At 36.8% G+C, this 12669-nt stretch overlaps 1 protein-coding gene across 14 annotated transcripts in view; it reads right to left on the bottom strand.

The window, feature by feature from the left end:
- The window catches only part of MAPK8IP3 (mitogen-activated protein kinase 8 interacting protein 3), a 93650-nt gene that overhangs the window by 45052 nt on the left and 35929 nt on the right, over positions 1-12669 (bottom strand). For 7 of the 14 annotated variants that reach the window (XM_074197177.1, XM_074197181.1, XM_074197184.1 and 4 more), the window contains exons 5-6: positions 8639-8662; positions 2459-2510 (exon numbers count right to left, since the gene is read on the bottom strand). In XM_074197177.1, coding sequence (XP_074053278.1) covers positions 2459-2510; positions 8639-8662 — 76 coding nt within the window. Of the gene's footprint in view, positions 1-202; positions 2300-2365; positions 2511-8638; positions 8663-12669 lie in introns of those variants that run through there. The other 7 variants (XM_074197182.1, XM_074197185.1, XM_074197183.1 and 4 more) reach the window with 5 other exon arrangements.

Here is a 12669-nt window from a genome sequence, read left to right as displayed (position 1 = left end):
GACATTTTCCACAGCTTCTTCATAACCCATTAATGGCTATATTATAGACAACCAAGGGACTCCTGGCAAACATGACTTACCATTTTAGTAAACTGTGGGGAATCTATGTTTACAAAGAAACTTCCCAAATGCCATTCAAGCTCACTATTATCCTAAAAAGCCACCACTTACCCAAAGGACACTCTCCTTGGCCACCACTTACCTAAAGTCAAACCTCTCAACCTCCTAAACATCAATGTGTGTAGCAGTGGCCTCCAAAATGCATTGCAAAGGACCAAAATTCTTAGCAGTCATTTCTCACCATGAGTAGTCACAACTGTTTGGTTAAAACACTGAAAATACAGTACATAAAGAACAACAAAACACATTAAGGAGTTAAAAAAAAGAAAAGAAAAAACATTAAAACCTAATGCATGAAATCAAAAAAACAAAATAAAACTTAAACATAACAACAATGAAAAAAATCAAAATTAAATAAAACAAATTTGTGGAGTCAAACTTCAACACTACTTAAAATAAGGAATGGAAGACTATTTTAGGAGAAAATTGAAGAAAGAATGTCAAAGGACAAAAAAGCAATGAGAAGTTTCTAAGAGACATGTTGTGGATCCTCATTGTCACTGCTGGGGGAAACATGCAATCCACAAATCTTTCTAATTACTTTGCTGCCAGCTACTCTAATATACCTTCAATCCAATCCAATTCACCACACATCTATTAGGTTAGTCATTTCCATAAAAGCCCACTTAACAATGAGGTATACAAAGAAAAAACAAAAAGCCTGAAATGTCTAATCAAGTCCATAACACAACCAAAAATGAACCTAGGACAACAAAAATCTTTGTTTGATTTATTTTGCTGTCTTCTCTGTCATTAGCATGATGTATGCATTACTATATACATATATATACACACACACACACACACATATATATATGTATACACACACATATATCAAGCACAAGATAATCTCAGAGACATGCTCATCACTTAGCACAAGGCAATAAAAGAAGAAGAAGATAATACAGTAGCTTTTTTAAAGAATTTGCAGTGTGCGGAAACATTCCACAGTCAAACTGAAAACTAGGAGGATAAAAGGAGAATCGGAAAGGAGACTGCCATAAGCTACTCTCACCTCAAACTCATTAGATTTCAGGCTTGCCTACTCATTCAAAGATAAGATCTTTAAGTTCTTGATTTTTAAAGGATGCCCCAGATATAACTTCTAAGAAATATGCTTCACCAGGGGTTCTATAACCCCTATAACCACGGCTTATCCTCAGGGAAATCTGCTACAAGTCAGCATCTGCTCAAAATAACACCTTTCATTGCCTGAAGATCAAGACACAAAGTATGATTTGCAACTCAATGAAATCAGCAGATCTAAGCTATCAATCAATGAATTGACTAGTAATTGACTAGTAAGACAACTTAGCCATTTTTATAATGAAAAGTTAAAAGGGTTTGGTTTTATTTGGGTATAGGTTGTTATCTTCATTCAAAATGTATTCAGCCTGCCTATGGAGATTCCAGTCACCTGATTCCAGATTATAGCATGAGAAGTTAGCACAGCAGAATCATGAGGGCCAGAATATGAAAGAGAAGATAATTTCTTTCCAATTCTTTATTCCCAGCTCAAATGGCATACCTGATTATAAAATAAACTATTAGAATCTAAGAGAAAGAATGCAAAATGCTCTCCAATCCATAGTTCAAACTGGAATAGACAATGGCCTATTCTGTGAAATAGCATAGAATTGGGGCAGCTAGGTGGCATAGTGGATAGCACTCCGGCCCTGAAGTCAGGAGGACCCGAGTTCAAATCCAGCCTCAGAGACACTTACAATTGCCTATGTGATCTTGGACAAGTCACTAAATCCCACTGCCTTAAATAAAGTTTAAAAAAAAAGCACCGAATTGATTCTTTCCTTTTCTCAGTCAATAGCCTGACAGGGAACATGAGTTTGGAGTATGGGAAGTGGAAGCAGTTGAACTGATTCTAAGACCAGTCCTATTCTAAATATCAAACACAAACTGCTAAGTGCCAAAAATTCATACTAGAATACCAGCTGTAATAAAGGCCAACCTCAGGAAAGCAGGTCTAAATAGAAGTCATCCAACAGGAAAGAATTAGAGGAAAACAGTGATTAGAGCAACAACATCCTCCCTCCTTTCTTTTATCCTCACCCTCTGGCCCTTCCCCTCCCCTTTTTGCTATGATTTAGCTCAAGAGACTAATCCAACCTGAAAAAGGGAGAAGCTGCAAAGGGTTATGGACACAAGTTGGTCTCCATCTTTATGAACATATGGATGCCACTGACAGTGGGAAAGAGGAGACCCTTATTCCACGACATGTGTATAAAACCTTGTAGCTGGAGTTGGACTGCAGCTGGCCGAGGTCACTCAGGTGCCAGTGGTCCACTGGGGGGATGATCTTGCCCCCAATCTGTCCACGTACCATTCCATCTGCAAGGGGGAAGACATTCAGAGAGGTTGGGCGCTCCTTCCTGCTGAAACAGAGAAGAGGAGGGGGAAAAAATGGGCTGGTGATTAGATTGTTGGTTGATAAAGCATAAAATAATAATTAAAAATCTAAGTTCTTTTTCATAAATGTATCCAACATGTCACAAATAACTAATAGTAATAATAATAATGGTTGATATTTTTACAAAGTACCATATAAAGTAATGTTTTTCTCTAATGCCCAGAAATAAGAAGCACCTTCTTACTTAGGGAATAGGAAACTGGTACAAAGACTTGTAAAATATTTTGTCTACATTCTGCCAACTTTGCCCAGCTTTTTTGTTGGTTTCTTTTTTGCAAGGCAAATGGGGTTAAGTGGCTTGCCCAAGGCCACACAACTAGGTAATTATTAAGCATCTGAGGTTGTATTTGAACTCAGGTCCTTCTGACTCCAGGTCTGGTGCTCTACCCACTGTGCCACCTAGCTGCCCCAGTAAACTTTTATTTTATTTTAGTTTTAGTTTTTGCAAGGCAGTGGGGGTTAAGTGGCTTGCCCAAGGCCACACAGCTAGGTAATTATTAAGTGTCTGAGGCCAGATTTGAACTCAGGTACTCCTGACTCCAAGGCCAGTGCTCTATCCACTGCACCACCTAGCCGCCCCCTAGTAAACTCTTTTAAACAGAGTAAATCCATTTCAAAATGATGAAGAATTGCTAACATAATAACAGCTATTATTTATTTAGCACTTTAAGAGTTACAAAATATTTTATTTATTGTATTTTGTTTAAGCCTTGCTTATAATAAATTTGTTAAGTAGGTACTCCAGATATTGCTATCCTCATTTTGCAGATGAAGATACAGAGGCAGGAAGAGAGTAAGTAACTTGTCATGGTCATTTAGATAGTGTAGTAAGTGGGATTTGAACCACACTAGCCATCCTTGGCATGTTAATGTCACTGCTCATTCTTTTTATTGTGATATCCTTATCTTTCAAATTCCATGAAAGGCGTTGCTTTCTTGCTCATACATCTAACTCCTTGCTCCCTCTATTATCACAAAGTATTAACACTGAAAAATGGATAACTTTATTCTAACAATATCTTCAGTGAGATAGGAAGTTCTGGGAATTGCAGTTTGCAACTATTATAATAAAGAATATATTCTATGGGACGTGATGCCAAGTACATATAAAACAACTCAATCCTCTTCATCCCTACCCACCAATTTCTCCTGTGAATTAGAATAGAGTCAATGGAGGCAGTGATGAGAAACTTGGATGAGGTCACCTAGGTTTAAAGCCCTACTTCTAGCACCACCTTGGGATGAACACAAACCATTTTATCTTTCCAGTTTGTTTCTCCACCCTGGGGAATGGAACTTCCCCAAAAATAATGATGATTCTTAAATATGCTCAAGACAATAACGCTTTAGATACTACTTAGGCAATGAATTAGAAACAACCTTGTACCCTAGACTCAACAACTCTGAAACTAAGCCTATTCCTTCAGAAATTAGGGTTGTTCAACTTTTTCCTGGAAGAAGATGGAGGGAAAAAACTACTTAGAAGTTCTAGAGGGGTGAAATGAAGGAGGGAAGGTCTAAGCAGAGGGTTTGCTATAAGGAATCCATGATTCAGAGGCCTGATGGATTAGAATAGGCAATAAATGAATGAATGTGAGTATGAAAGAGCACAATGTTAGGCCAATATGTAGAAAGATGCATGATAATTCAGAACCATAAGATTAAAATGTGAAACTTTATTCACAAAGAATCTAATTTGATTGAACTGTTCTATCCTTAGGAAGAACTATTCTCTCGAAATGGAGTTTGGTTTGTGAAGGATGGGGTCACCCCAATTGTCACTACATGGCAAGAAAGGAAATGTAAATATAGTCAGCTCTAATTTTTTTATATCACAATTTTGTCCTTTCACCTTTTTCCTTTCTGTTCTCCTGGTACATCACATCTCTTGGAACTTTACTTCCTTCCCTTCTCTAACCTCCTTAACAGTAACACGATGATGGACTATTTCAATGATTGCCTCTTCACCTATTAGCTCTCTCCCCTTGACCTTCACACTAATTCCCAACTCTATGTAACAGACAGTTCTATGTTCTCTATGGCTATTTCAAATGATGATGGAGTTATGAAATGATAATCTACAAATGTGTGCCACCTAAACTCAACTAGGACCCAGTACATTCATAGCAATATTTTTACTTATCTTCTATTAATAATTCTCTCCTCTTTCCTTTCTCCCTTCTTAGTCTTCCAACTCTAGATCTGTCCCTGTAGATGATCTCATCTCAAGTCCTCCACATAACAAACTCCCTCTGTGCATTTTCTCTTTCCTTTTGGTCACAGAGGATGAGGTCAGTTTTCCTCCTTGCCAAAATGGTGTCTTTAATCCTATCCCTCCTCATGTCTTTGGGATCCTACTCCATTAATCCTCATTCTCTTTCATCTTCTCTAGATCTACTGGCTATTTTCCTAAAGCTTACAAATTTGCTAATCATGTTTTGCATGACTGTACATACATAATCTCTATAAATCTGCTTATGGTCTCAGGAAACAGGGGAGAGAGGGAGGAAGGAAGAGAATTTGGAACTCAAATTTTAAAAAAAAATGAATGTCAAAAATTGTCTTTACATATAATTGGGGGAATGAATTATTACTTTTAAAAAAAGTGTTTAAGTCTTTCTTATCTTTAGTAGCCTTTTTTCTTTATATTGGTAAACTTGCAAAAATATTATTGTTATGCTTTTATTTTCTCAGTAACAACTCAACAATCCCCTGAAATTCAACTTGTGTTCTCTTCCACTCTATTAAAACCATTCTTTCCAAGCTTTCTTTCCTGAAAACTCTAAATTCTCATATTCTGATTTTTCTACCACATATGAAGTTGAATACCACCTTCTTGAAACTTTTTTTTTTCTGTGAAACAGCTCTTCTTGTGTATTCTTCCTTTCTCTTTGGTTACTCCCTCTTTGTCATTTTTGCTAGTTCATCTACTTGCCTCACTATAATGCGTGAAATACTGTCCTTGTTCCCTTTATGTTCTCCCTAAAACACCATATTCCTCCTTCCACTGTCTTATCTACTTCAACAACTTCAATGATCATTTTTATGTAGATGACTTTCAAATCTTTTGTCTCTATTTTTAACCTTTTTATTGTGCTCCAACCTCCAATTTCTAACTGCCTGATGGGACATCTTCAATGACATTGCAAACTCAACTTGTTCAAAACTAAACCAATCATTTTCAATCCAAAAAAATACTTGCCAGCTAGGTGGCACAGTGGATAGAGCACCAGTCCTAGAGTCAGGAGGACCTGAGTTCAAATCTGACCTCACATGCTTATTTCTATGACCTTGGGCAAGTCACTTAATCCCATTGCCTTGTAAAACCAAAAACTAAACAAAATTAACAACTTTCCTATTTCAGTAAATAGTATCACTATTTCCCTCATTACCAAAGTTTAAAAACCTTGGAGTTGTCCTCTTTCCTTTTCCCTTCTCATCTGATCAACTGCCAATTCTACCTCAAATAATAATTCTGCCTCTATATCCTTCCTTCTACTTCCCTTTTCATCTCAGTAAATAGATTAAGAGTTACAAAGGATCTCAGAGACCATCATGTCTAACCCTCTTCATTTTACAGGTGGGATCCAGAGAGGTTGAGTACAGGGGCACAAAGAAAATAAGGATTAGAATTAGGCTTCAAAGTTAGGTCTTCCTGCCTCTAAGTACCAATGACATACTGTCTCCTTGTGCTAATCCAAGTCCTTGTTATAGGTCTATTATAATAGGCTCTTAACCTCATCTCTCTTCTTTTGGTCTTTCCCCTCTCCAATTTACCTTTCATTATGCTTTCAAAACAATCTGAATGAAATTGTTGCTAAACAAACCTTTAGAAGCTCAGCAGCACATACACAGGATTTGATTTAGATCTATAACATTGTCATTCATGGTTATTGGTGATCTGATCCCAATCTACTTTGCTAGCCTTATTTCTTTTCTTTTTTTTTTTTAGGTTTTTGCAAGGCAAATGCGGTTAGGTGGCTTGGCCAAGGCCAAGTGTCTGAGAACAGATTTGAACCCCTAGCCTTATTTCAAACTATTTTTTCAACATTAGAAGTTAGGTCCCAATCCTATCCTAGGTTATTGCCTATTTATTGCCTATTTTGCTTGTACCTTCCTCATTTCTGAAGAGGATTCACTCATGTAAGTCATTCCTGTACTTGGTCTAATTCAGGTTCTCCTTCTTCCCTAAAGCTTTCCCTGATAAGCTCTAGTGAAAGGACAACCTTTCCTTCTGAATCTCTCATACTTAAACCTTTCTTATTTTAAAAATTTTATATTCTATTAAACCTCTATGATTTTAAAACTACAATCTAGCTCTTTGGGGATATTTTTAGTTGGATTATACCTCAAGGGTAGAGAATATCATTTTTTTTCATTTTTTGTAAGTTGAGTTCCAAAAGAGTGTCTTGCAAATAGTTGGTTTTTTGGCAAGCAGGTTTTTAAGTGTATTCTTCTATTTATGTTGTAATATTTTCTATGGATAAACTCATGGGCTTTTTTAGTAGAGAATATACTGGTTTAAGAAACAGGAAGTTCAAATGTCACCTCAGATATTTATTAGCTGAATGTCATGTGGCAGTCATTTAAATTTTCTATGCCTGTCTCCTTTTATATAACAAGACAAAAAGAATAAGCCCTCCTAATAAGGGTTATATGAGAAGTAAATGAGACAATGTTATATAAAACATTTCAAAAATCTTAAAGGATAATAAAAATATTTACTTATTATTTATGTAACTAATACTTTCCAATCTATATACTTTGTTCTCTACTCTTTCCTTTGTCAAAGCTAAGGAAACAGTTAATAAGAGAGGGAAAGACTCAAGGGAGTATAACAGCAGAATCCTAAAAAGATCAGGAGAGTCAAAGTTTCTGAGATCTCACTGCACAAATAAACTGTTCCTGATAAAAGTTAGGAATACCTCTTCAGCTATCACTGAGACAGCTGGAACCCATCGATAATCAGCAAAACTCTGAATGACTAGGTGGAAACAGTATAGAAATACAAAAAAGCAGTAAATTATTCTGGGAGATAATTAAAACCAACCATCAGCATGTTAGAAATATTACCTAAGAAGCAGAGAAGATGGGCCGAACATTTCTTGTTGGCTCCCTCTGGAATTCCCTTATACAAACTTTCCATTAGGCCCCAAGTAGAATGTGTAGCAAGTACACAGTTCCTGGACATGTAATACCCCTCCAGGGACCGTTATCAGAGGCATTACAGAGTAGCCTTGTATGAAATTAACATAATGGAAGCTCAAGCCTCAGGGACACAAGCAAATGTAACCCTGGAGGTGTTGGAGGTGTGATGGAAACCTGGGGGTTGGGGGATAAAGACTCATTTCTACAAATAGCAGAAAGAGCCAAAGCATTTTCATTGAGTGCAATCAGTTTGAGAGCACACAAAAAGAAACAGACATAGAAATTTAAATGATTTGCCACATAACATTCAGTTAATAAACATCCTTTTCTTTCTTTGTATTCCTCTATATAACCTAGGCCAGGGCTCCTTTCAAGGTGTTTATTTAATAAATATTATTAATTAACAGGATCATTGAGAATCAGGCAACAAACACCAGGAGAGATCAGTTGAGAGTGAAGTTCAATCAACAGTGAGTGGATAAACTCTATAACCTGTTTAGGATTTAGTACACTTTGTTGGCAAAATATTTTATGAGCAGCAAAAGCTATCACTCATTTCTGACTTTACGAAAAGGACAAAACTCTTGGCTTATTCCTTAAGAACCAGAATCTCAAATGGAGTCTCTACTTTGTAAACAGTGCACCTGCAGGAAAAAGCCAGAAAGGAAATTCTTTGTGAAAAGCAGCAAAGGGCTCAACATAATTTGGGACTGCTTAATCATTCTGCTACTTCATACACTTTTTTAAAAGGCGCAAATTATTATGCTTGCAGCTCTACAAAAATCAAGAAAATGATGTCATGATTTGGTCCATACAAAAAGTCCACCTGTATTCAGAAGGATTATCCAATAGAACTCCAAGTCATAGTGAATATAAAATATAATCCCTCATCTCCATTCCATTCCCCAGAACTAAAACTGTGATAAACACTGTTGTGGGCTTTACCTTTTCCTCCATGACTGGCGAGGACTGCAGCGAAGAAACAAAACAACAGCCAACATATAGCAGCAAGGCACAGAAAGCAAGACAAGAAAACAATCATTAGAGAGCAAAAAGGCATGCAAACACATTTATACATATGCTCACAGTGACAAACAACTGTTCAGCAATGTTTCCAAGCCTATTCTGTGCAATCAACCTTCTACATAAATGGATATATGCTAAGACAAGACAAACATATTCAGAAAAACAAATAAAAACACTATATATACTCTTAATGTATTCCTCTCACACACTCAAAGCAGGTGAAAATACATAAATACACTGATGTGAATGAATACTTAAGCAAAACACATGCTCACATCAACATGTAGTAATAAAGTCATATGTTTAGTTCATAAACAAGACAAATTACACTTCAGGAAAAGGAAGCCCACATTCTTCAAATACAAATATTCTGACAAAAGACATTCATAATTCACATGAACTTTTATTCTGTAGCTCTACAAAATCAGAAAGCAAAGTTAAAAAAAAAATAAGCTGTTGACCTATTAAATGTTCAATTTCGGCAGTGAATCACTAGAAATGATATGGGGCTCTAAGTTGTGGTAAAAGACAAGAATATAGTGGAGGACTATCATTTAATTTCCAAGGTACAAAATGCCAGAGAAGAAGAATATAATAAATTAATGCAGGACAGATCAATGAGGATTGGACAGTGAGGATTAGACAGAACCTCCTCAATTCCTAGCAATAAACTTAACCTCAATATGTGTTTACCTTCCATGAATTTTAAAAACTAATCTGAGGGGTCAGTTAAGTGGTACAGTGGATAGAGTACAGGCCCTGGAGTCAGGAGGACCTGAGTTCAAATTTGGTCTCAGACACATAATAATTGCCTAACTGTGTTACCTTGGGCAAATCACTTAACCCACTACCTTGTAAAAACAAAAAACAAACAAAACAAAAAAAAATAATCTGAGGAACAACTGGTTGGTACAGTGGATAGAACACTGGCCCTGGAATCAGAAAGACCAGACTTCAAATTCAATCTCAGACACCTGACACTTGCTAGCTTTGTGACCCTTAATCCTGCATTACAAAACAAACCTATCTGCCAACAAAAAGTTTATATTTATTGATGTTTGCTTATTTTCCCAGCCAATTTCTTGATTTTGAACTTAAATGTTAAAATTGGGCTCTGATCATCTTGGGTTAGGGAGAAACTTTTCATGCTGTTATTTTCAAGTGATAGCTCTAGGGATCTGTAAATTTTTGGTGCTTCTAGGGGGAGTGATCCTGAGAGAGGTATGGATCCTATTCTCTTGGTCTGTGCTCTGGTCTTTATCTAACAATAGTGCTTGATCCCCCTGCAGCTGTAAGTACTAGTATTCCTCTCTGCTTTGGAACTGTGACCAGGCCCCAGTTTCCATCAGTCTTCATCTCCATCCTGGGACTGTGTCCAGAACTGGATATAAGCAACAGATTTGCCAATTAGTAGTAGTTGTACCCAGTTCCAGCAAATCATCTGTAATCTCTCTTTTTTTTGTTTTTGTTTTTGGTAAGGAAATGCTGTTAAGTGACTTGCCCAAGGTCACAGAACTAGGTAATTATTAAGTGTTTGAGGTCACATTTGCATTCAGGTCCTCCTGACTCCAGGGCCAGTGCTCTATCCAGTATGCCACCTAGCTGCCCTGTAATCTCTTTCTAATGAGTTGTCAGATAACCTTACTGTCTCTGGACTGAGAGCTCCCAAAGCTGCTCCTGCTGCCAATACTGCAAGCGCTGCTTCTGTTTATCTTTTAAAGCATCACACAATCAGGCCAGTTTGCAGTTTCATTTGACATTACTTCCTTTTATGAATCAGACATTTTTCACTAGATGCCCATCATATCTGAAATGAACATTTTTCTCATTTCCACTTCAAAGAATTTCACTTTTCCTTCAATGAATAATCCAGCACTGCTTTTTTTTTTTAAAGAAGTCTGTCCTGGTCCCCCCAATTGCCAGTATCCTCTTTCCAGGTACAATCTTTAGCTTCCTGAAACTCCATAGCAGTTGCTTTGCCTCTACCTGTCCAGGAAGGAGGAGAGCTTTTGAACCTCCCTAAGCATCTACACTATCATGCTACAGGCACCTTCTTGGAACTCTTACAACTCTACAAAAGCTACCATGCCCCACCCAGCTTACTTACCAGCTACAATAAATTGTGTAATGTCCTGTCAATTCCATCTCAGGCTGAAGCCCTATCTAAATTCATTTTTCAATGATTAACTAGCTGCCAATGTTTAAACACCATTCTCCTTCCAATCAAGGTCCCTTAATTCTAATCACTCAAAATCCAACCTCCCAAATGTCTCACTCAACAGTAACCAATCCTTCCTCTGTGTCCTGTGAATTGATTGTTTCATGGATAATAATAAATTATACTTTTATCTAAAACCAAGGGAACAGAAAAAGTGTGGTCTAGACAAGAGAGAACTGGCACTGTTTAGATTTCCATTATCTTTATCTTGTACTTGCCTAGAAGAAATATAACAGTGCAGTAAGCCCCTGTACTACAACCTGATTTCAAATTCTATACAATTCCTATAGCAAGAGAGTTCAAGGACAACCTCTCCACAAGGCAAGCCTAATTCTACAGTAAATAATATCACTTTGGCTCAGTGAAGAATGAATTGAGAGAATGAAGTTTCCCAGAAATTGATGGGTGACTTTTCAGAAAATGGGCTTTGGTCCAAGACAATTCTGACAGACAGCAGGGCAAATTAGAAAAATCAATAGATTTAGAACTAGAGCACCAGGGTCCAAACCCACTTTTGCTACTTGTTTTCTATGTGACCATGAACAAGTCATTTAACTTCTGTGGGGCTCAATTTTCTCATATGTAAAAAGAAGTTGAATTCAGTGGCATTTATGGCCCTTTCTAACTCTAAATCTATGATCTTATGATTTTAATGTTTCTCATTATAAATTATCATCTGATATTTTGAGGGGAGTAGTGACTAACTCAGAACACCTCAATACCATGTGGCCCTGCCTGTAGGGCCTTAGAGGGTACAACAACCCTTCCTGACTACTGAGCTAAATTAGGAAAAATCTGCTTCAGGCAACTCTTGGCTCTTTTTTTTTTCAGTCTCCAAGGTCTTTTTCCCTCCTGGGAGCACTGGCAAGAACATTTTTGATGGAGATGGAATGTCACAGCTCCCAGGAAGTTGGCCAAAAGCCCAGCACACACCCTCTGAAGAGGCAGAAAGCAGCAAAACTCTACCAGCCTCATTTTAGATTGTCCCTGTTCAGCTTTTCTATACAAAATCTGCATGAAGACCTCTACTTCTGTTGAGAACTAAAATGCAGTTAACTGGATATTAGCTGAGTAATTTATCACAAACAAAATCTGATTAGAAAGCAAACATGAAATGCCAATCTTCTCCCAGTCTGTTTAGTTAGATCTCCTCTAATCAGATAATGAAAAAAAGTCCTCTACTCCATTATACTAATTAAAAGCATTAATAATGATTGTAGGTGTCTGTGCTCTGCAATGAAGAGTAAAACTATATCTATATAAAAATTACCAATCCTGAATTTTCCTGTAGATATTTCTTAAACACTGGTTATTTCTGCTATATATTATTTGTGTGATCAGGGCAAATTATTTACATTTTCTGAGCCTTACTTTACTCCTTTGTAAAATGAAAGTTGGACTAGATGACTTCTATGTTCCCTCTTAATTCTAATTCCTATGATCTGGACAGTGGGTTGGTTTTTCTTGTGGCTACGATTATTTGTTATAAAGGGAGAGTTGAATTGGGCAGAAGGGGAGTCACTGGAAGTGATAATGAAAGAACATCAATAAAACATCTAAACAGAAAAATAAACAATTAAAAAAACCAAAGGATCCCAATTTCATTTATAAAAGGTGAAATACCCTGTTCTCAGCTTTTTTTAGTTGAGAACATAAAGGCTACATAAGTTATGGATATAACAAAGTTACATATATATATATATAATACATATATAACAAAGATTATATAAAA

Source organism: Macrotis lagotis, chromosome 8 (assembly GCF_037893015.1).
Source record: "Macrotis lagotis isolate mMagLag1 chromosome 8, bilby.v1.9.chrom.fasta, whole genome shotgun sequence".
Taxonomy (NCBI): domain Eukaryota; kingdom Metazoa; phylum Chordata; class Mammalia; order Peramelemorphia; family Peramelidae; genus Macrotis; species Macrotis lagotis.
This window is presented reverse-complemented; position numbering and strand designations above follow the sequence as displayed.